The sequence below is a fragment of the Clarias gariepinus genome, chromosome 6 (genome assembly GCF_024256425.1).
Source record: "Clarias gariepinus isolate MV-2021 ecotype Netherlands chromosome 6, CGAR_prim_01v2, whole genome shotgun sequence".
Classification (NCBI taxonomy): Eukaryota; Metazoa; Chordata; class Actinopteri; order Siluriformes; family Clariidae; genus Clarias; species Clarias gariepinus.
Window position 1 is genome coordinate 19,172,009 of NC_071105.1, and position 22,303 is coordinate 19,194,311.

At 37.3% G+C, this 22,303-nt stretch overlaps 1 protein-coding gene across 1 annotated transcript; it reads right to left on the bottom strand.

The window, feature by feature from the left end:
• Positions 1–347: 347 nt before the first annotated feature.
• Positions 348–21,048, bottom strand: aldh1l1 (aldehyde dehydrogenase 1 family, member L1). The gene is made up of 23 exons (XM_053498811.1): positions 20,911–21,048; positions 13,395–13,540; positions 12,294–12,528; positions 12,003–12,168; positions 10,810–10,911; positions 10,622–10,711; positions 10,235–10,372; positions 9,508–9,633; positions 8,859–8,950; positions 8,401–8,548; positions 8,145–8,264; positions 7,724–7,851; positions 7,390–7,540; positions 6,039–6,109; positions 5,828–5,933; positions 5,610–5,697; positions 4,262–4,355; positions 4,071–4,170; positions 3,852–3,950; positions 2,747–2,912; positions 1,314–1,419; positions 1,041–1,240; positions 348–909 (listed from the first exon to the last, which is right to left on the bottom strand). Exons 2-23 carry the CDS (start codon positions 13,519–13,521, stop codon positions 854–856), a joined length of 2,709 nt encoding a protein of 902 aa, XP_053354786.1. The 5' UTR covers positions 13,522–13,540; positions 20,911–21,048; the 3' UTR covers positions 348–853.
• Positions 21,049–22,303: the final 1,255 nt, after the last annotated feature.

The following is a 22,303-nucleotide window of genomic DNA, read 5'->3' on the forward strand; positions in this document are numbered from 1 at the left end:
TATAATGACCTGCCAGTCATTTCTGTAAACTTGCACAGCTTTGTCTGATGGAATTGTTTTGTTCCCGCCCTTCCTACTGTATGTGGAGTGTAGCTTAAACATAATATAGTGTGATATAGTAACCATATTAACACTTATGCCTATGCAAAGAACGTAGTGAGCAGAAGTAAAAAATGTCACATGGAAATACAAGTACATGAAAACATTCAAAAAAAAAGTACGGTACTTTATTATTTGCCGCCTCTATATTGCCTATATATTGCTATATCTGTTATATCTATATTGTTGTTATTGTATTAGCAACAATTAAAACAATAATGATCTTAAAATCAGCACACAAACAAATCTGAGAAAATATTAAATTTAATTTATTTCAGTGTGGGCTATGACAGAAATACATCATTGCATTTTCAAATCGCAATGGTAATTACTCATTCACTCACTATCTACACCTCTTATCCTATACAGGCTAGACTGGACTTGAACCCTTGACTCTGGAGGTGCGAGGTCACTCTGCTAACAGCAATGATATTTATATATTATAAAAATCTACAACATTAATAAAAAAATTTGTGATATACATATGTGAATCTTCTCTTTTCGGGTGTAAATTTAAATTAAATCATTTAATTAAATGATGTTTGAATCAGTATTAAAATAAGTGAAAGGAAACATACAAAAGGTTTCATTTAAACTCAGGTGTAATATTATTTTAAATAGCTACTGATTTTATCTTAAGTCAACACTGTTTATCAGTTCAAAACCAGAAAAATTTGCGGTGCAAATATTTAAGGTCACTATTACAATTTACTGATGTTATTTATTTAATGTTAACTGATGTGATCTAGACGAATCAGTACTCAATTGTTACTGATTTTGTCTTCAAATATTCATTAAGTGCCTCTTGACCTGTTGGGAAGTAAAAAGAAACAGAGATAGCGTAATTTTATGAGATCGTAGCAGAACAGATACTGTACATACAGTACTAATTCGTTCATCTTTGTCAAATGCAAACACATGGACACCCATGTCAGCCTTACCCAGATCTTTGCCGAAACCAGACTGCTTGAAACCACCGAAGGGAACGGCCACGTCTGTCTTGTTGTAAGTGTTGACAAAGACAGTTCCAGCTTGAAGCTTCTCACTTACATACAGAGCCTTACTGATGTCCCTTGTGAACACTCCTGATGCCAAGCCATATTCTGTAGCATTGGCTCTTTGCAGCACCCCATCTATATCACTGAAAGGGAAAGAGATTTATTAGAGATCCAGTCCACGGTGGAAAGATGAGAGCTTTTATGATTAGTACTTACCCTTCCTGGAATCTGGAGATGATCATTACAGGGCCGAACGACTCCTCAATAGCGATATACATGTGGTCCTGCACATCAGTGAACACAGTGGGCTCGAAGAAAAAACCTAAAGGAAGTAAAAAGTCCAAACATTTCTTTATGTTAGTGCCAAACCCACAAAAGTTATTTAAAATTGATCTAAAAGACCACTGTGACCTGATCTCTTCTGTATGACATGAAGACCTCTGCTGGCATTGGACATGAAAGACAAGACTATTTAGGGTGGTCCAAAAGTCTGGATCCACAGGCAATTTTTCTTATATAATATATTTTTATTTTAGATCCAAGATGGCTTTAAACAACAGAAATATTATAAAACAGGACTTGAATTTCATCTTTGAGGACATCTGAAGTAGATAGTCTATCAGAATTGGCCCAGAACAACTACACTACAGAAGATAATCGTGTAACTGATTAGAGCTGTCAGCATTAACACTTTAACACAACATAGCCGCAGATCAGCTTGTACATGTACCTGTACAGTACTATGCAAAAGTCTTCCCTTCATTTCTTCATATTAAATTGTAATAAATTATTTTTAAAAAATACAAATTGGCATTCAGCATCACTGGTATACTAATCACTGGTCTGATCACCTCTCATCATCTGTACCTGTTTCGAGACTGGTCAGGTAAACGGACTAGACTAAAAATGAGAGGGAAAAACTTAGAGCCTAGAGATCTATTCTTCAAGAATACATTAAAAATGCAAGAAAGTTTGGCTCTTTGGAAGCGGAATGCAGTATGAAGGAATGATGGGTGGCTCAAGACTTTTGCATTGTACTGTATGTATAAAATACATGTATTTTACCAAAGGCTATTGGCCGATTTCTTTGTTGGCAATTTTAAGAAACAAATGGATCTCACCTATTCATTCTCCTATTCAGTCTGTTTGGGGTGCCAGCTTGGTCTTAGTGACTAATAAAACACATTCTATGGTCCTGCTGTGCATATTCTATCTGAATGAAAGTGAAGTTTGGTAGCAGAATAGACAAAATACCGGAGCAGACCTAGTCCTACACTAAATACAAGTCAGTCTTACAAAAACCATGGAAAATGTGCAGTTGAATAATTGGATTGCATCAGGATTTCAGACTGACTGTTTAATAAAAGGCAGGAAAACAGCTGTATCTATAAAAGAAAATTGTGCAAACAGTGCCAGTGACTTAAGCCTGAATAAAAAATCTCCTGGGTTTTCCTCCTGGCTCTGCTGTGTTTACCATACTGTATTTATGCCTCAAATAATATTTAACAATAAATAGTTTTGGCTTGGGGTGGACATGTAGGACACTGAACTGGGGCAAATGGACATTTCCCATATGTTGTATAATTGCCTGTGATTGGTATGAGACTCACTTACTCAAACACTTTCATACACTTTCATACACTCTTTACCTGGCCGGTTGACTTGTTTCCCGCCACATACAAGTGTAGCTCCCTCTTTCACTCCTCTCTCACAGTACTCCACCAGTTTGTCCAAATGAGCTTTGTGGTTCTGGGGGCCGTGATCAGTGGAGCGATCTAGAGGATCACCAATCTTCATCTTCTTCACCTCTTCAACCTATAAACATATAGCAATCTGCAGCTTAACCTGATTTAAAACACACATCACTGAATCTCTAAGACAGTGGGGAGCCTCAACTTGCACCAGATTTGTTCCAAATGTATATTGTTTTAGCTACTCAAAGCAAAGCCCTAAAAGGAAATTTGCTTTAAGGCATTGTGATTTTTAAGTGTGAATAAATTGCCTAGAACACAATTCAGAACATGTACCCCAATCAGCCACAAGATTACCACGACATATCATTAACACTGATTATCAATTATGTACCAGTAAACTGGTGACAGGATCATGGGCACCCAAGGCTCATCTACGCCTGTGGGGAGCAAAGGCCAGCCTGTCCAATCCGATCCCACAGTAAAGCTAATGTAGCACAAGTTGCTCATTTAATAAAAAAAAAAAAAAAGAGTTAAAGTTAATGCTGGCTATGATAGAAATATAATAGAACACTTAGTGCATCACAGCTTGCTACATTATGTATGGGGCTTAGTAGACCAAGTGTTCAAGGTTGTTGACTTGGCCTCCAAATTCCCCAGATCTCAATCTGATCGAGCATCCATGGGATCTCTGTACACTGATATAGTATGCCTGGCAACCTGGGAATATTATTGGAGTTTGAATTATGTTAAACAGCCAATCAATCAATAATTCAATCAATCAGATAAAATAAAAATTAGATATGTGCTAAATTAAGATTTTTCTGCATAGGAGATATTCCGACACTACTCACTAATTGATTCATACTGTAAACTGACAGTCTGTGATGTTCCTGAATGAAATGTTTAAATAGTGATTTCTCACTGTACACTTTTCAAGGTTAAACGAGTTTGTATTTAAGGTCAATTCATGACAAATCAACAACCTAACTTAATAATTCTAGAGCTGATCCTACAACATAAATTGTGTAACACATTAAAAAACACTTCTACTGTATCTTACCACTCTTTGGACAAACGTATCATGCAGGGATTCTTCCACAAACAGTCTACCCGCAGCGATGCAGTTCTCCCCCTTATTAAAGAATACTGAACTCATCCCCTATACAGGACAAAATATAATGAATGTGTTATGACTTTTGTTCAACTTTTTGTTCTTTCCAAAAAACATAACTCCTTTTAACCAATCTCATAGATGATAAATGTAAAGAGGCACTCTGACCATTCTGACTGCTTTGTCCAGGTCACAGTCACTAAATATAATCAGAGGAGATTTCCCACCCAGCTCCAGAGAAACCTTCTTCACATTACTGATCGCACAGCTGCAAGACACAAACACACACAAACACACAAAATCATAAGCTTAGCAATGTGAGCCGTGTTATTTTTTGCTGAAGGTCAGGGTTCACTGACCTCTTCATGATCTGTTTGCCGATCTCAGTGGAACCAGTGAAGCCCAGTTTGCGCACGTCAGGGTGGTCTGACAAACGCTGACCAACTAGAGCACCTGAAACATGCATATTCATATTGAGACACATTCTTTAATTACAAATCATTTACATTTAGAATACATGCAATATATTGTACAATACAATATACATGACTCCCAATTCTGTAGCTGGCCTAAAAAATATCAATACTGAATGACAAATTGTGCAACTAATGGCAACAACCGAGGTTCATAAATGACCCAAGTCATGCAAACTTATTACCAAACCGTAACTGAAAAACACTGCTCAGTGATAGCAAAAACAAACATGACTTGCAGTTGTACGTAACACGATGTGTGTTGACATATACTATCAAATCAAGTGGGTTAAGATTGTGGGTGGGGAGAGGCGTTGCACAGACGTGCCCACTGTAGCCGCTCAAACTCCGGCCACAGCTTAGTTAATATGTGATCCATTCAGGAGTTACTCTGAATGCTTGTCCACCATACGGGTGGCTCAAACATCTGGATCCATAAAGAAAACATTCATTTTAAAGTATAAATTACAACAAATGCTTTAACTGATGGCCTCTCACTTCACAGAACTTGTGTGTACTCTGATTTCAAGAACATTAAAAATTTCAGAACTTTTATAATTCTGAAACATTTCTTGTAAAAAATGACTTCACATAACCCCAGGGAAAAAGCTTAGAGGTGTGGTTACCATGGTCTGGTTATATATTCTATTGTTAGACTTAAATATATGTTTGATATGAAATGAAAAAATCAAAAATTTCATATAATGATCCATAACATCAATAGGTCCAGGCCTTGAGGCCTGCGTACAGTAAATACAGTAGATAATCATAGCAAACAGCATAAATCACCATGTACAGACCAAAGTCCAGTGTAAAAAACCAAGCCTGATACACTTTAACTGGCTTAAAATAAGATCTGGCAGCAAGAATATTATATAATTATGAATTGCGGTTATAATCGGAATACAAGTGTATTATATAATAGCTTATCATGATATATAAAGTCCCTTAGCTCATCCAAGTGTCTTTGTCTGAAGCTCTAAATTCCTGAGGACAAACAATAAGCGCAGGTTTAGTTTTTTGTTAGTCTATGAGACTTGTCTTTTAAAATCTCAAGGCCATAAAACTAGTGAAAACCATTTAACAGTCCCACTACATTTTACACTATTTCTAGGGGCTGATTATAACTTTTTTTGAATGGGTGGTGGTTGTTTCTCCTTAAATAAGCATGTCAAATTAATAACAAAAACTCACTACCTGTCTAGAACTGCTCTAGAAGCAGCATGACGCATACCTGATCCAGGCAGGATGTTGATCACTCCTTTAGGGAAGCCTGCCCTTGCACTCAATTCTGCAAACTTCACAGCAGTCAAAGGGGTCACCTAGAGTTCAACAGACACAAATCCATCAAACAAGACATATCTTTAACAAGTTTTGACATACAGATATCAGCTGTTAAAAAACACATGAAGTAAAGTGGTTTGATTTCACAGGCCACCATGAGCTCCTCACCTGTGCTGGTTTCAGTACCACAGTGTTTCCAGCTGCCAGACAAGCTGCGGTTTTCCAGGCCAGCATCATTAGAGGATAGTTCCATGGAATCACAATACCACACACTCTAAACACAAACACAATTTAGCGATCTAATTGTTAAAGCTTCTACTGTATACATGTTTTCTATAATGCAGCACAAATGAAGAATAGTGAAATAGAGGGGCTTCACCCTATTGGCTCTTTCTTAGTAAAGGTGAGGTTGCGATTGGGCCGGGCTTGATTGATTGGAATAGTGCAACCCTACAGAGGAATAAGCAAGATGGTTACAAATAGAGAAAAAAAAAAAAACTTTAGTACTAAGACACCAAACCAGTGGCAGACAGGAATAACTACATGCTAACAGCAATTATTAAGCAGACTAATGCGATTATGTTATTGTTATGATGTTTTCTTGCAAGATGTGCATTTTTGCTTTCTCTCTTTAGCTGCAGAGGCTACGACTGACAGGTCTCAACTGTAAAACACCAGAGTAATACATATAGTTAAATGTCCCAGTGATGTTATCATCCATTATGACCAATCCTGGAATGCCTCTGATTCAATCAGATTACTCAATCGGAACTAACTGTACAGTATAAAACTGCAAAACTGCTGTATTAAAGCTAAATCACACTCGACATGGTGCTGTCTTGCTGGATATAGCATGGCTGTGATGCCAGCAGTACAGTACTCCCTCTTGTGTAATATTGCTTAAATAGCTAGTGCTCTTATAGAACAGTTTTTTAATAATGTGCTATTATCCTATAGCAACACCTCCTGAAGTTTTTTTTCTCCCATAATACCATTATTTTTAGTCATTAAAGAAAAACTTTTTTATTCTCATATAGTTATTGTTGCAAACATAGGCAAATGTGTTTTTATTATCACTTGTGTTAGAACAGTTTTAAATAATTGCTTCTCTGTTTCTCTTATGGTTAATAAAGCAGTCGAAAATGCACTTTGACACATGGTCAAAAAAAAAAGAACAGCTTCACACTGGAGACTAAAGGTCTCCTAACAGAAAACAGCATTCTAGTTGATGACCAGGCATTTTTTGGCATTTAATCTGTGCATTATTAAACTTAATTTATATAAAGTGTGCATCCATACAGGTCCCTGTGAAATACTGAGTAACTATAGGAACAATAACATATTAAAACAAATGCAAATGTATCGAAACAAGCACATTAATTTAATTTTGTGATTTCAATAGAACCAGTGCAGAGCTGATTCATTAGGCTTCTGCTTTAGGAAAATAAATGCCTAAATACAATTATGAGGATAAATACAGTTTTTGTTTTTCTGAAACTTGATGAAGAGGTGGCTCAGTGAAAGCCTTCATTTCTCAGAAAGCAGCACACTGAAATGTGCTGTATGCTGATTATGCATGTTGCTGCCAAAAAAATAAATATTTAATTTTACATATGGGTAGCCCCTGAAATCTATTAAAATTATGGTGCACATGGCCAAAGAAAATCTTGTAATTTTGTGTTCAGTTATGGCTAAGGCACCCATACAAGATTTAAATGAAACACACACACCTGGATCTTGTCACACCAGCCAGCAAAGTATCTAAATGTCTGAATGGACATTCCAACATGGGTTTTCAGGGCCAGTGTGTAAACAGCTCCAGAGTCTATGGCTTCGATTGTGGCCAACTCCTCCTGATGCTGTTCCATCAGATCTGCCAATCTGGAGTAGAAAAACACACATAAATTTGTATCACACAGACACAAACATTATAAATTGTTTCTCTATTTGAGTATTTGGTTTCGTCAACTACCATATCACTCGCAGTTAACACTGAGATTAGAATGCATTCATGGATTTTATGCTTTGCAAGAAAGACTCATTTTAATTGAGAAATTTTCTTACTTGAACATAAGTCTGCCTCTGTCTCTGGGGTTCATTTTGCCCCACTCGCCATTCTCAAATGCATCTTTGGCGGCTGCCACAGCTTTCTCAACATCTGAAATCTGAGCTAGCGATACATCACAGATCGGCTACAGAGAATAAGCAGGAGAGAGACAGAAAAAAAGAGAGGAGCATGTTAAAGAGAAATAAAGAATATGCTGAGTGGAAGTACAAAAGAGTAAGATCATTTCCATACATATAGTATCGATTTAAAATATAGAATTGGTGGCTGAAAAGCTATGGACTTGGACATTGAGCATTGTCTATAATGTCAAAATAGACAAAGGTCAAAGGCCTTTTATTAGCTGTTTATAGCCATATGCTCTGCTCTTCTGCTGAAGACCTTTAATAAACCACAGAACATCTCCACACTCTACTGTACCTGTGCAGTTGTGGGGTTAATGGTCTTGTAGGTTTTTTCTCCTTCAGCATCCACAAACTCTCCATTTATAAAGAGCTGGTGTGGCATTTTAATAGTCATGTTGTTGATATTCATCTCCACCTGCAACAGAATGTTTTAAGTAGAACATTTCAGAGTGTGGCTTTCATAAAAAAAAAATGAAATTTAGCATAATATGAAAACATGAGTGTGTTTAATCTGTGTTTTAAACATCTCTAAAGTGATGTAAAAGCCTCACATGGTCCACAGCTAGTTCTTCCTCAGCATCTTCTCCTCTCAGCTTTCTCACACACATCTGGATGAACTCCTGAAACGTCGTAGCCATGTAAACATCCTCGTTCTGTAGCTGTAGCTGACTCGCCCTCAACTTTACCTCCTCCACCAGTCTGCACGAGGGAAACAGATAAGTAAACAAAGAGAAAAGTTTATTCAGATGGAAAAGTGGGAAATATTAGGTATTAACAACCAATTTTCTCCCTAATTTAGTCGTGTCCAATCCCCCAACCATCCCCCCCTCCCCCCGTCTCTAGGGGGCTCCCACATTAAGGCTACTACTACCACTCAGTCGGGAGGGCCGAAGACTATCACATGTTCCCTCCGAACCACGTTACGCCAGCCGACCGCATCTTTTTAACCCACTCGCTCACGCACCGTTGGGGCGGCGTAACACACCCGGAGGACAGCGCTATATATTACCTGACAACATCCATAGAGGCAGCACCGGACTTAAAGAAGTCAGTAGAGTCATCAATTTTCTCAACATTTGTCAAAATGCTCGTCCAGACAACCTGGTTGAACACACACACAAACAAACAGATAAGCACCGGTTTGCTCAACCTCCATACAGTATATCATCACATCTGTACTTCAAAACAAACTGAATGTTGCAAGCCTATGTTGGTTAATTATATTATATTTTATCCAGGTATCAGACATCTATCATATTTCTATTCTGATAGGGGTGCTTGATAACACGTATTACTGATTAAAGATCATGTTAATACAGTATATAATGTGGAGCATGAAAGGGTATAATTAGAATGCAGAAGCTGATGTACAAGAGATGTGATCAATATCACACAAGAGGGAGTTTCTGTACTGCTAGATACTGTGCTGCTAGATATAGCATTCCTGTCGTAGGCAGGACCGTGCTATATTCAGCAAAACGATACAATGTCAAGTGGGAGATTGCTTTTATGCAGTAGTTCTGAGATATACTGCATACAATAAGATATACTGTATACTGCAGTACAATCTCTTTAATCAGCTTTTCCGAATGAAGTGCCAGTCAATTATTTTTGCACACATGAGAAATGAGTATCTGTACAGCATTTCAGTGTCTCACCCTCATCTGCTCAGCAAAGCTCTTCTCCTCCTCTGTGAGCTCCACTGCAGTGCTGGATGCAGCTTTGAAATACTGAGAAGCTGCAATCATCTTCCCATCATCAAACTGCAGGTTCTTTACCAGCAGCTGCATATATACAGATACACACAACATATTCATACATGATGAGTGCATGACTGTGCAAAGCTCAATGTGCCTTACTGCAAAAGGCATCCGCCTTCTTTAACTCCGTCTTCAGTTTTGCATCTCATTCTTTCTCAAAAAGAATGAGATGCAAGAATGAGATTCTCAATTCAGTACTTTGTTTATTTCTCTCAGTTTTTTCCTTCTCTGATGGTTTCTAACTACAATCACTATTTCTTCCCCTTCTCTCTGCCTGATTTTGTGAGCTAAAACACAAAGAGAAAAAAGCCCAGCTCATGTAGTGGACTCGTTGCAGTCAATATGGTGAGTGCAACTTTATTACGGACTGATAAGCAGAAATAATAGCGCTAAATTGTGCTTTTAGACAGATGCGCATTTAGCCATTTTCTAACTGAGGTTGCATTTTAAAGCATATTTATGGAATATTTATGATGTTAATTTTCCAAATAATGTGTATGTTGCTTTAAAAGAAATCAAACAGTCTTTATAAATGACACCTTGAATGTGAGAAACATCCTTTTGAATCATTTTGAACAAACTACACTATTTTAAATGTAACTAGCGTTTCTCTGCGTGTTCTTACCGCCTTGCCATCGTTGCCAAACAGGATCAGGCCGTTCTTACTGACCAGACCTGGCTGACTGGCTCCAGGGATCTCCAAAGCTTGGCCTTTAGCTGTGGATGCTTTGTCCACTAATGTTGATCCATAGAATGTCACATTCTATAAGGTGAAAGAGAGTAAACGACAATCCTGCTAACTAACCATTACTCATATTTTAAGCAGAATACAAATAATTGATTTTTGGTTGGAGTGTCGGTGGTGTCTTTATTTAGCAAGATATTCTACTATGCTGTATTTTTTTATGTAACACATGATGGACAAAGTCAAGTTTAAAAAGAAATTTCTGGGATATTACTACTAAAGTGTGGCTCAATAAAACCATAAAAACGTGTGTGTGACCTGACAAACCTTTCCATCAACCTCTGCCCAAGCTCCAGGAACCTTATCATTCCCTCTGATCCAGTTATGAATGGCTTCTGCAGGCTGGTTCCAATCAATCTACACACAAGTAAATACCAACACACACACACACATTGGTTTCTTTTTTGAAGAGTATGTTCCATATAATTTAGAAAGGATTCGTTCACAATGCCCACCTTCGCGTTGTCCTTTTTCTGAATGCACTCATACGTTGCTCCTTCCTCTGGCTGCTTAATTTTAGAAGCTTTACCTTCTGCGATTAACTTCACTGCTTCCACCTTAAGACACACACAAGTCACAAATAAGATAACTTTAAAAAAAAGCTGCAAGAGCAAGACTGTATGTTAGTGCAATGCCTGCTGTAAACTATGCACTAATCACAATAAATTGCTATTAATAACAGTATACACTACTTGACCGTGTCCCAATAATTGGACACACTACAATCCTGTTTAACTGCCTTTAGCTTTTGATGCAGCATGCAATGTGGCGGCCACTTCTACTAAGCATTTCAGTGCATGTCTTACTGTGGATGTTTGTGTATGTGACAGATATATTTTAAATTTAAATTCATGTCTAAATAAAGATTTCTCATGCTCCAAGTACCAATCTTTACCAAAGTACCACAATCCAAATCCAAGAATATGCCCGAGCCATTGGGGACCATTAAATCCATTGATGGGATATCTATTCCGTCCATACAGCATGCCTTAGGTCATCAGCTGATTTCATTTTTTTGCCACATAACATTTCTAAGCTAAGCCTGACCAACTGAAGCAACCACAGATCATACTGTACCACTGTCTCCAGAGGCTTGTACAGTGCTTCCTTTCTTACCCTGACAGGTACATCTCTCTGTGTATGGAAATGCTCTTACTTTCAATAGTAAACATAGCTGTGATTTCTACTGACATTTTTAAAATGCAACTTTAAGTGTTTAAGTGGTCTCATCTTTTATGATTCATTTTTCATCTCTTATGATCACATTTCCACCATAAAATTAATAGTTCAGGACTATCCTTTCAGGGTTTAATAATGTGTTAGTGAGTCCCCAATTCTAGAAGTTTTATCTCCTTCATTGTTTTCTTAGCTTGATGCTGGCCAACAATTTCACCCTTCCAAAATGGCAACTTTTTAGCCAGGCAGTGTATATACAAGTAGCCCTGATTTGAATCTTTTTTAATTAATTAAATAATTTATTTATTTTTTTGCTCATAAGTATATTCTTCTGGTTTCACTATTTTGTTGCCGTACTGGTAAAACTGTAGCAAAACTATACACTGTAATGCATGTCTTATTTTACGAAGACAAACAAACAAAAAAAAAGATTTAAAATACGGTAGCAGTAACAACAAACACTGATTCTTACCATTCCTTTGACTCCCTCTGGAAACAGGAAACGCTTATAGATGGTATTTACTGTGTCATCAGGCTCTACATTACACTCTTTTTGCAACAGGATCGGCCCAGTGTCCAGTCCGTCATCCGCCCAAAACACTGTAAACCCACCCTTTTTGTCTCCATGGATGAGGGTCCTATAAACAGTGCAATAATGACTTCTGAATATAGATATAATGGCATACACATTCTCAATAAGCAGAGTGCATAATATTTACAGTGCTATTTGCCAATGAGCATACACACTGCCGCACAGACTGACCAGTTAATGGCGGAGGCCCCTCTGTGGCGGGGCAGCAGTGAGGGGTGGTAGATGATGGAGCCGTGCTTTGGGTGGTCTATCACCTCCATCGGGATGAATTGAGAGCAGAAGGGTAGTACATTGAGTTCAGCTCCCACCGCCTTATACTGTTCCACCACCTCATCAATGGCTTTGCCCTTAACCCGCCAACGTGGAAACTTAAACACAGCCACACCATCTTTTTCTGCTTCAGCTCCTGAGGTATTACACATTCAAATCAGTTTTACGTCATATTTATTTATTTATTTATTTTTACTGCAAAACAAATTTGGAGACAAATCAGCTTGAGGAACTGCACAACTTTTTGCCAAAAACCCTATTAGCAACAGGCCGACAATTGACATAGTACACTTCTAATATTAGAACAACTCTGAAAATTTATTCATTTCTGTCGCACTGATTAATCACTACCATCAAGAGAAAGATTAATTTTTATTTATACTGTTAATTGATTGCCCTAAAACATTTCACTATGTGGAGTACAACAAGCAGCAGTGTTGCTAATCGTTCCTATCATGCCGCTGTGTAGCTACTTTCATTTGCTAGATATGATTTTTAACAACTGGAAAGCTCGTCTCAGCATTAAGTATTGTTATTATTACCAATAGTTAGTTGATGTCATTTTACCCTCCTATAATGACAAAATATATATTTCCTTTCAAATAGTTTGGTGATGACAAAAGTCATATTTGTCATTTGCCCGAAATGCTACCGTATGCTACAAAACATGCGTCTTTTAATTTTTAGTGAATTATGTGCAGAGTGAGATTTTAAGAATCTGTAGTTCTCCAGTCTTTTAGTAGAGCTGTATTTTAAGGTAAGTTCTGGGTCGCCCATGCCAAAATGATATATTATATAACTCTGCTCTTCCCAGTTGTTTTTGCAACCTGCTTTAAACTTTTACTGCAGCTACACTCAGTACACCTGATCCAGCTCCTTAAGGGCTTAATCATTAACTGTTTGGTTAGAAACAACTGCAGGGGGGATTTGGGGTCCAAATGCACAGTTGTCTCAAAAAGCTCCTGCACACACGATGGGAAGAATAATAGAAGTAAGTCTCACCTAGCGGGTCAGCCTTGCCATCTTTGTCAGGTATGGTAAACACCCCAACAATAGTGTGGCCCTCCTTCCTCAGCTCTTTATACACTTCTTGCCCAAAAAGGCTCTGGCCAATCACAGCAATCTTCATCCTGATCCCAAACTAAAACCTGAATAAAGATAGAGAATCAAACTGAACCGGATATTATTCTGAGAAAGATTATGCACCACAATCACTGATGCTGAGCATAAACAAGTAAACACATACAGAAATATGTGCTAAAACTGCTCTGAAATACACCTTTTCCATCAGTCAGCTGATAGAGAAGTACAAATAAGAGGCCAGGTTGGAGATATTAATGTCAAGCACCCCACCTTGATCTCTTTATTTTTTAGAAAAAGGTAAAAGACTAGATGGCGTCATACTTGAGTATTCTTGTTCAACCTGTTAGCTCAGTTATAATTTTGCAGCTATGAAAAATGGCATATGAACTGAATTGACTGCTATTGCAACACTGAGGAAAAAAAAACGAGTGTTAGAGTCTCTTCACATGGACAAAAAAATCTTGAATGAATTGCAAATCTCTCTTGAAAAAATATGTCTTGACTTCATTTGTGCTTTATGCACAAATGATTTTTGTTTAATTGACAGGTTGTTGGCTTTAAACTATGTGATTAATTGTGTGGTTTTTTTTTCAATATTTTCAAGATTTATCCAAAAGATTTTATTAAAAGGATTTTAATATAAGATTAAGAAACTAAAATTAGAACATGGTTTCTTAGTCTTTAGATTTATATAGATATTTATTTTTTTTACCTTTGAATGCATAAATATTCTAAAATGTCCGTTGTTGATGGACAATATTATTTATTATGACTATTGTTACCATGTTAAAAATATTTTGAACGTCCCAAGTGGTCAAACTAAAAATTTAAGTTGAACACCTTTTTTAAACTATAAATGTAATTAATTTATTTAATTTAATACCCTGAATCCTGCTGCATTTTTATTCATTTAGAGTTTTCAAAAACACAAAGCCAAAAGCTGCTCTACAGAAATCTGCAAGCAAGTTAAGTTTTGAAGCGCTTATTGGTGGACTGAAAATTGTGATTTTCCTCTGGGTGACATCATTGGAAATCAAAACTGAATCGAACCTTGAGGTGCCTTAAAAATATCACCCCATACGTAAGGTTGTAACCTCCTAGACAGTTAGCCTACTTGCAGCCAAGATATTTATACCATTCTTTACACTCACTGGCATCAATTCTACCCATCCTTAATAATATTCCCTTTCTCAGTCTAATGAACTAAAAACATGTCCTTTCTTTCATCCTTATAAGTATATGCAGTACCAGTCAAAAGTTTGGACATATCTTCTAAATCATTATTTTTTCTGTTTAATGATTTAATCGTATTATTCTGCAACAATATTAGAGATTTCAAACGCACAAAATATCACTTTTTTAACATCTGTCGTTTATTTGGTTGTTGCTTAAGGGAAAAAGATAACAGCTCGATGCCTAATTGCCATTCACAGACTCTGGTCAAATTGGGAATGCTAATTAGCCTAACCTACATGTACTGTATTTGAACTGTGGAATGAATCTGAAGTACCTGGAAGAAACCATGAAAGCATGAGGAGATTATGCAAACTCCACTCACATGCAACAGTCAGTTGTTATTTTAAGGCATGAGGTTCAGCTGTTCTGGAATAGTTCTTTCAAAAACAATATTATCAAGTGCATTTGCAAAACCTATCACGTACCATGATGAAACTGGCTCTCATGAAGACCATACTAAAAAAAAGCAGGACCAAAACTTATATCTGCTGCAGAGGAGAAGTTCATTTAGTCACCAGCCTGAACAGGCTATCAGTATGTAGACTTAAATGGTGATTATTCTGCATGTTCTCTAGTGGAGTTTGGCGTTCCGCAGGGTTCAGTTTTAGGTCCACTGCTTTTTTCCCTTTACATGCTTCCTCTGGGCAACATAATCCGTAAGCATGGTATTAGTTTTCATTGTTATGCTGACGATACACAGTTATATGTCTCAGCAAAACCTGATGAGAAAAAACAGCTTACTAAAATTGAGCAATGTGTGCAGGACATAAGAAATTGGATGCTAATTAACTTCCTTCTGCTAAATCCGGATAAGACAGAAGTTCTAGTCATAGGACCGCATACAGCTAGGAGTAAAATTTTAGATCACACCGTAACTTTAGATGGCCTTTCTGTTCCATCAAATGCAACAGTGAAAGACCTTGGTGTGATTATTGATTCCAGCCTTTCATTTGAAGCACATGTAGATAATATTACCAGGATAGCATTCTTTCACCTCAGAAATATTGCCAGAATAAGAAATTTATTGTCGCTAAACGACGCAGAAAAACTAGTTCATGCTTTTATCACCTCTAGGTTGGACTATTGTAATGCCTTACTGTCTGGTTGTTCAGCTAGATGCATAAATAAGCTTCAGCTAGTCCAGAATGCAGCAGCGTGAGTCCTCACCAGAACCAGAAGATATGAGCACATCACCCCTATTTTATCTTCACTCCATTGGCTCCCTGTGAAATTTCGCATTGATTTTAAAATACTACTCTTGACATATAAAGCATTAAATGGTCTTGCACCGCAGTACCTGAGCGAAATGCTAGTGTCTTACGATCCGCCACGCCTACTTCGATCGATCAAAGGATGCAGGCTGCTTGTCATGAAAAATACAGCTGGGGGCAGAGCTTTTTCTTATAAAGCCCCAAAGTTATGGAATAGTCTTCCAAATAGTGTTTGGGACTCAGACACAGTCTCGGTGTTTAAGTCCAGGCTAAAAACCTATTTATTTAGCCAAGCATTTTTATAAATAGATTTGCCATAGGTAAAGGAGCAGATCTGGGGGACTCATGGACGTAGAGTATTATGGTGAACTGGTATGTTTGGATGCTGTCTTCCTCACTCTCATTGATCACTCAGGTTTGCTGACGGTGAGGTGATTGTTTGCTTTACATGTCAGGAAGCCCTCATGTTTGTGTTTCCTTCTGGCTCTCCCTTTTAGTTATGCTGTCATAGTTAGTCCTGCCGGAGTCTCTGCTTGCACTCTACAGTTAATATACATTCACATTATACATTGTGTGACTGTGACCATACCTAACTGCCATCTCTCCTGTTCTTCTCTTTCCCCCCTTCTTTCTTTTTCCTCTCTCCTCCTGTCTCCCCCTTTCACTCTTTCTCTCTCTCTGTCGAGCTACACATGTCGTTCCTGAGCTGCCAGTGATCCAGACTCCCTCTGCCCTCCGGACCTGTCTGACCCATCCTGGTGCCCCGCTTCTGGCTAAAGATCTCGTCACATGGATGCCCCGTGTGTCTCTCTGGGATGCGTCTGGTGTCTGGGAATGATTCTCTCTACCTAGAAAATGGTTCTGGCCTTGACTGGTGTTGGCAACTGTTTCTCTGGGGACTTGACAGTTCGATAGTTCATGACTGGAACTTCTTACAAGTCTACCTGGGTCTTCAATAACTACCTGGACTCCATATTAACATCAATTAACATCAGCTATTATAGCTGAACTGCCTCCCACCCTACACACTGTATAAATGCAGATCATTTACTGCTTTCTGTTTCACCCAAATGAGGATGGGTTCCCTGTTGAGTCTGGTTCCTCTCAAGGTTTCTTCCTATTACCATCTCAGGGAGTTTTTCCTTGCCACTGTCGCCCTCGGCTTGCTCAGCAGGGACAAACTGACCATTTTGATTCATACAAATTCACATTTCATACAAACTTAAATAATTCTTTTGACTATGTAAAGCTGCTTTGCGGCAATGAAAATTGCTAAAAGCGCTATACAAATAAAATTGAATTGAATTGAATTGAACCAGCCTCAAAAATCACCAATTAGAAGCACCTCAGATTGGAGCCGTTACGAAGGCTTTACAGAGCATAATTAGCAGAAATATCTGAACATCAACTGTTCAAAGGATATTATTGCATATTTTAGATGCCTTCTAAAAATATGCAAAATATTGTTTTAGTCACAGTGTCAGTTTCAGTATCAGTGTTAGATATATGACAGACATTCAGACTTAAAGTAAATACATAAATCCAAATAAATAAAATAAATTTTTACATTGATCAGAGCTTATTTTTTAATTATATCTTTACGTTTCCTACAGTGGAAAATGGTGAGTAAAAGCGATGTTATGAACAGTTATGTGCCAGATTTAATAATCTACTTTAAAACTAGCTACTAATAAAGTACTTGCTTAATATATAAAAATAAAAAAAATTAAAAAATTTCTACAAATTAGAAAATCAAAACTAGTGGAATAAGTGAATTTTGAATCGTCTTAAACTAAAACGTCCTCTGTATTCGACCTACATTTTTTTATTTCTCACATGTGATTCGCTTAATGATTACTGAACGGAGACGTATTTGGCTGATAAAGAAAGAAGTACAACTTAGCGTTAACAAGGCATAAGATACTCAATCTAACAAAATGTTATTTCTTTGTATTAATAAGTTAGGCAGTGTTTTGACATCAATCTGGAATAATAATATCACTGATTACATTAAAGCTGATCACTTATATTTTTAGCTTTAACCTTTTAGCTCTTTCTATAAACTCATTACATTTTATTTCATTCCTCTGTTGAAGGACAATCTATCTCACTACCTCGACTCATTCTCTATACTACTTATCTTGCCTGTGAAGGGCTGCAGGAAGCCTGGAACCTATCCCAGGGGAGTCGAGGCACTAGGCGTGGTATTCCCTGAAAGGCTGCCCATCCTTCTCAAAACACGCACATACCAACTCTCACACAATATGGGCAAGTGAGATATGCCAATTAGCCTACTCTGAATGTCTTTGAACTGTGGGAAGAAACAGGAATCCCCATGGGAAATCTTCCAGGCATAGGGAGGACAGGGAGTGTTTAAGTGTGCCAAACTCCCCACTTAAACCCTCAACCCTGGAGGTGGGAACGCACAGTGCTAAGCACTACAGCACTGTGCTAAGCACAACAGCAATGTGCCACAATTTTTTAATACAAATATGGAGAAATATAATACATGTATAACTGAATAGATTGAATGGGAGATTTCCTATATTTTGCGTTAGATACCTATAACTGATGGGTAGGGCTTTAGAAAAAAAAACTTTTTCGGCTTAAGTTATCGATTCCGGTTTCACCTGAAATTCCTGTCAGTGACAGATAAGTAATTGAACAGATGCACAAAGACAGCAGCCTTGTGCAAAAGACCTTAAATCTGGTGAAATGTGCAAAACAGGAAGGTTAGTTTTGCCATTTTTTAAAAACAGATACAGTACTATATTGTATTTGGATTTAAATGCATATTTTTGCTTTGTTGATTTATTGACATATAATTCATTCTTGCAAACCCTGTGTTTTATTACAGGTAAAAGATTTATGCAGTTGGTGTTTATTGTAAAGTCAAGGTAAGGAACGCCTGGGGCACGCTCATAGTATGACGTAAAAGTTGATGATGAAGCTACTGTACTTACTGTTACATTCAATATATATATATATATATATATATATATATATATATATATATATATATATATATATATACTGTATGTATATGTGTGTGTGTATATATATGTTGTGTATATACTGTAACTACGAGGAACAATAGAAGATAAAGAGATAAGCCTGAAACACATTACCTCCCACATTTAATGTCACTTAAATTGCATTTCTCCTTTTTTGTTCTTTAACAAAGGACTTAGTTCTTGGCTTATATTAAAAACTATTTTCTATTTTCTTTAAGTTTTTTTTTCTTGCCATGGTTGCTTTTTTACTTTCATTTCATTCAGTGCTCGGCTGTAACAACATACCATAAGCCCCTCTGTAATTAATAAAGGTCTTAGAATCATGAATCAAATCTTGAATATATTCCCCTAACATTCCCACAATATTTACATGCATAAGAATTTAACGACTTTTTATTTTAATGGATCTGTTTCGGTTTCTCTCTCTCTCTCTCTCTCTCTCTCTCTCTCTAATATGAAATTTAAACTGACACTGTAAACCCTAATGGTCAAAGTAATTAAACATATTGAGTACGGTTAACTTAAATAATTACAATTAGTTCGAATTAATAGAACTTTTTGGTATTTATGTGTTTGTAGAAATGACACTGTTCAAGTTAGCTGAACAAATTTGATATTTTTCGCCTGCCATGCGAAAGGCCCGGGTTCGAGTCCCAACAACTGTATGAAGTCCCTGGCCTGTCCCAAGCCCAGATCAAATGGAAAGGTTGTGTCACAAAGGGCATCTGGCGTGAAACCCGTGCCACGCTTGTGTGTGGACTGGATGGTCTGCTGTAGCGACCTGTTGCCAGGAGCAGCCAAAAGACCAACAACAATTTATTTGATTTGCAACAACAACAAAAAATTATAATTGCTATTAAATAGTATGAGTTAGGCATAATATGAATGAGTACAACAAACTCAAAAATCATTGTTCCTTTTACTTAAAACTGAAAACATCAATACTTAAAATTTTTTTATTTAGGTTTATAGTGTGACAGAAATTTAAAAAGCGAGCATACAGTGACAGCTTCTGCCAAGAAGAGCCACAGAGTGGTACAGTGGATACTTTTAAATCAGAGAAGTGTTCACGTGCTGTGGGAGAGAAGGTTCTGGACATCACGTGGGAAAAAATACTTCGCAATACTTCCGGGTATTTAAACGTATATATTTGTGTTTATTTATTTTGTGGCTTTACAGTTATAAAAATCCATTTTATATACATTGTTTAAAAATCGTAGGGATCAAAAGATCGATAAGATGAGCTTGTATTTGACGGTATTTAATAGGTTTATTAAGGTGTAATGTGTGACATTTATTTTGAAAAGTCTTCACGGTGCGTTATGATCACCCCCAAATCAGATCTCATTCTGACACGTGTTATAGGGGTATTAATAATGAAAATGAAAATAGTGAATGAGTAATGAAACCCGTTGCATGTAGAGATAATATACTGTCTTTATATAGGGTAGTTTTAGTTTTTTTAAAGGTTGAGCCGGCCTCACTCTGCAGCAATGGAAATATCAGAGTCTTGACAGTTTAATTAAAGGCACGCTTTGCTCTCTGCACTGTTTTACCGAATCACAGGAAAACTTTCTGAGGAATAAGTTGGATGTCTTCCATTAGCCTCTGCATCACATGATTTAGAGAGTTATTTTAGGGGTGAAGCATTCCGGTCACTGCTCTGCATGCAACACTGTGTGCATGGACTGTTTCATGTATGCACTTTTGGCTATTTTTAAAAAAATCTTTTTCTTTGCTTTTTTTTTCAATCTCCTACCATTACTGCACCTCGACTATTTCCTGACTATTTAGACCTGTCACTCCAGTCTCGCTTTACATTTACTGTTTGTCGTGCAAACCCTTCAAAACTGTTGCTTGAACACAATGCATTCAGCACAATACACCCTCTGCTGCATAATATATATATTAATTTAGCACGGTTTTGTGCAAAACAACAAAAACTTCAGTTTTCGTAGGAACATAAGTACATACCTTAACAAGTCTTAAAGACCCTCCTCGCGTCTGAGACAGCGATCCAATGGGAGTGGTGGAAATCTATTTCTGCGGCGGGGCAGACAGCCCGCACGACCAATCAGGTTAGTGCAAATCCCTCAGCAGCCAATCAATGGAGGAGGGAAGAACACGTCATAACCACCACGCTAACTGTACTGGACAGGTTATGAATAGTGAACGCCTCCACAAGCAGTACAGTATGCGGGCTTAGATGGCGCAGGGTTTCACCTTTAATGCCCCCGCATAGGTGGTGGAGGCATTCTGGGGGGTTGTCAGAGTAATGGTAACAACAAGGTCAAATGTCTGAATATATATATATATAGTCTCAACAGCATCCTTCCTGTTTATACTATAGAGATGTTACTTACTGTACACGCTGATGTTCAGGATCTCAGTGCTCATTTTCTGGCTACCCAAGATTTTTTTTTTTTTTTTTTTTTTTTGCAATCAGTTCATCTGTTTATTAGTTGGATTCATTTTTGGTAGCACAGTATCTAAACAATAAGTGGGTAATTATAGAGATTAAAGATTGAAAGAAAGTAAAGATTGTGTTAATGCTGTGGGCTACTGATTGGAAGGTCGGTGGTTCGAGCCCCAGGGCCTTTGAGCAAGACCCTTAACCCTGCCTGCTCCTGGGGTGCCGTATTATAAAAAAATATTATTAATAATAATAATAATAATTTAACAATAATAATAATAATAATAAAACCTGGGATACTGTATGTGCAATAATAAAGAATTTCACAGTGCAGTTATGTATATGACAAATAACAAATAAAGGCTGAACTAAAGCTGCCTTGCATCTCCAGTGTTATGGGGTTCGAAGCATGCTTCCAGTCTGTGTGCATGGAGTTTGCATGTTTACCCCATGCTTTCTGGGTACTTGATCTCCCCTCTCAGTCCAAAGGCTGACTGGTGTTACCAAATCGCCTATATTGTATGACAGGGTGTGTGTGCAAGGATGAAGTTTGGTGTCCTGTGCCTTGTGTGCTGTGTTCCTAGGTTCGGCCTGAGACCCTTAACAGGATAAGAAAATGAATGAATAAATGAATGATTGTAATATCTGAATGGACTTTTATCACAAGATAAACTGATAATAACACTGATTCAAACATGGTCAATGAACCTTTTCAGAGTATATAAAGCATACAAAATATTTATCCAGAGAGCTAGACTTGGTGGTGGAAGGGACATCGCGGTCAATTTCTGTAAACTCCTACACATTTCTCTTAGTTTTTTTACTTCTCCTGGAAAGAGCATGTTTTGCCGGATTGTATTATTATTTTAGTTATCTTTATTAAAGGGTAATGATTAATTCATTTAAAACATTGATTTGTTAAAAGATGAAAGAAAGAAATAACTTACAGAAAAG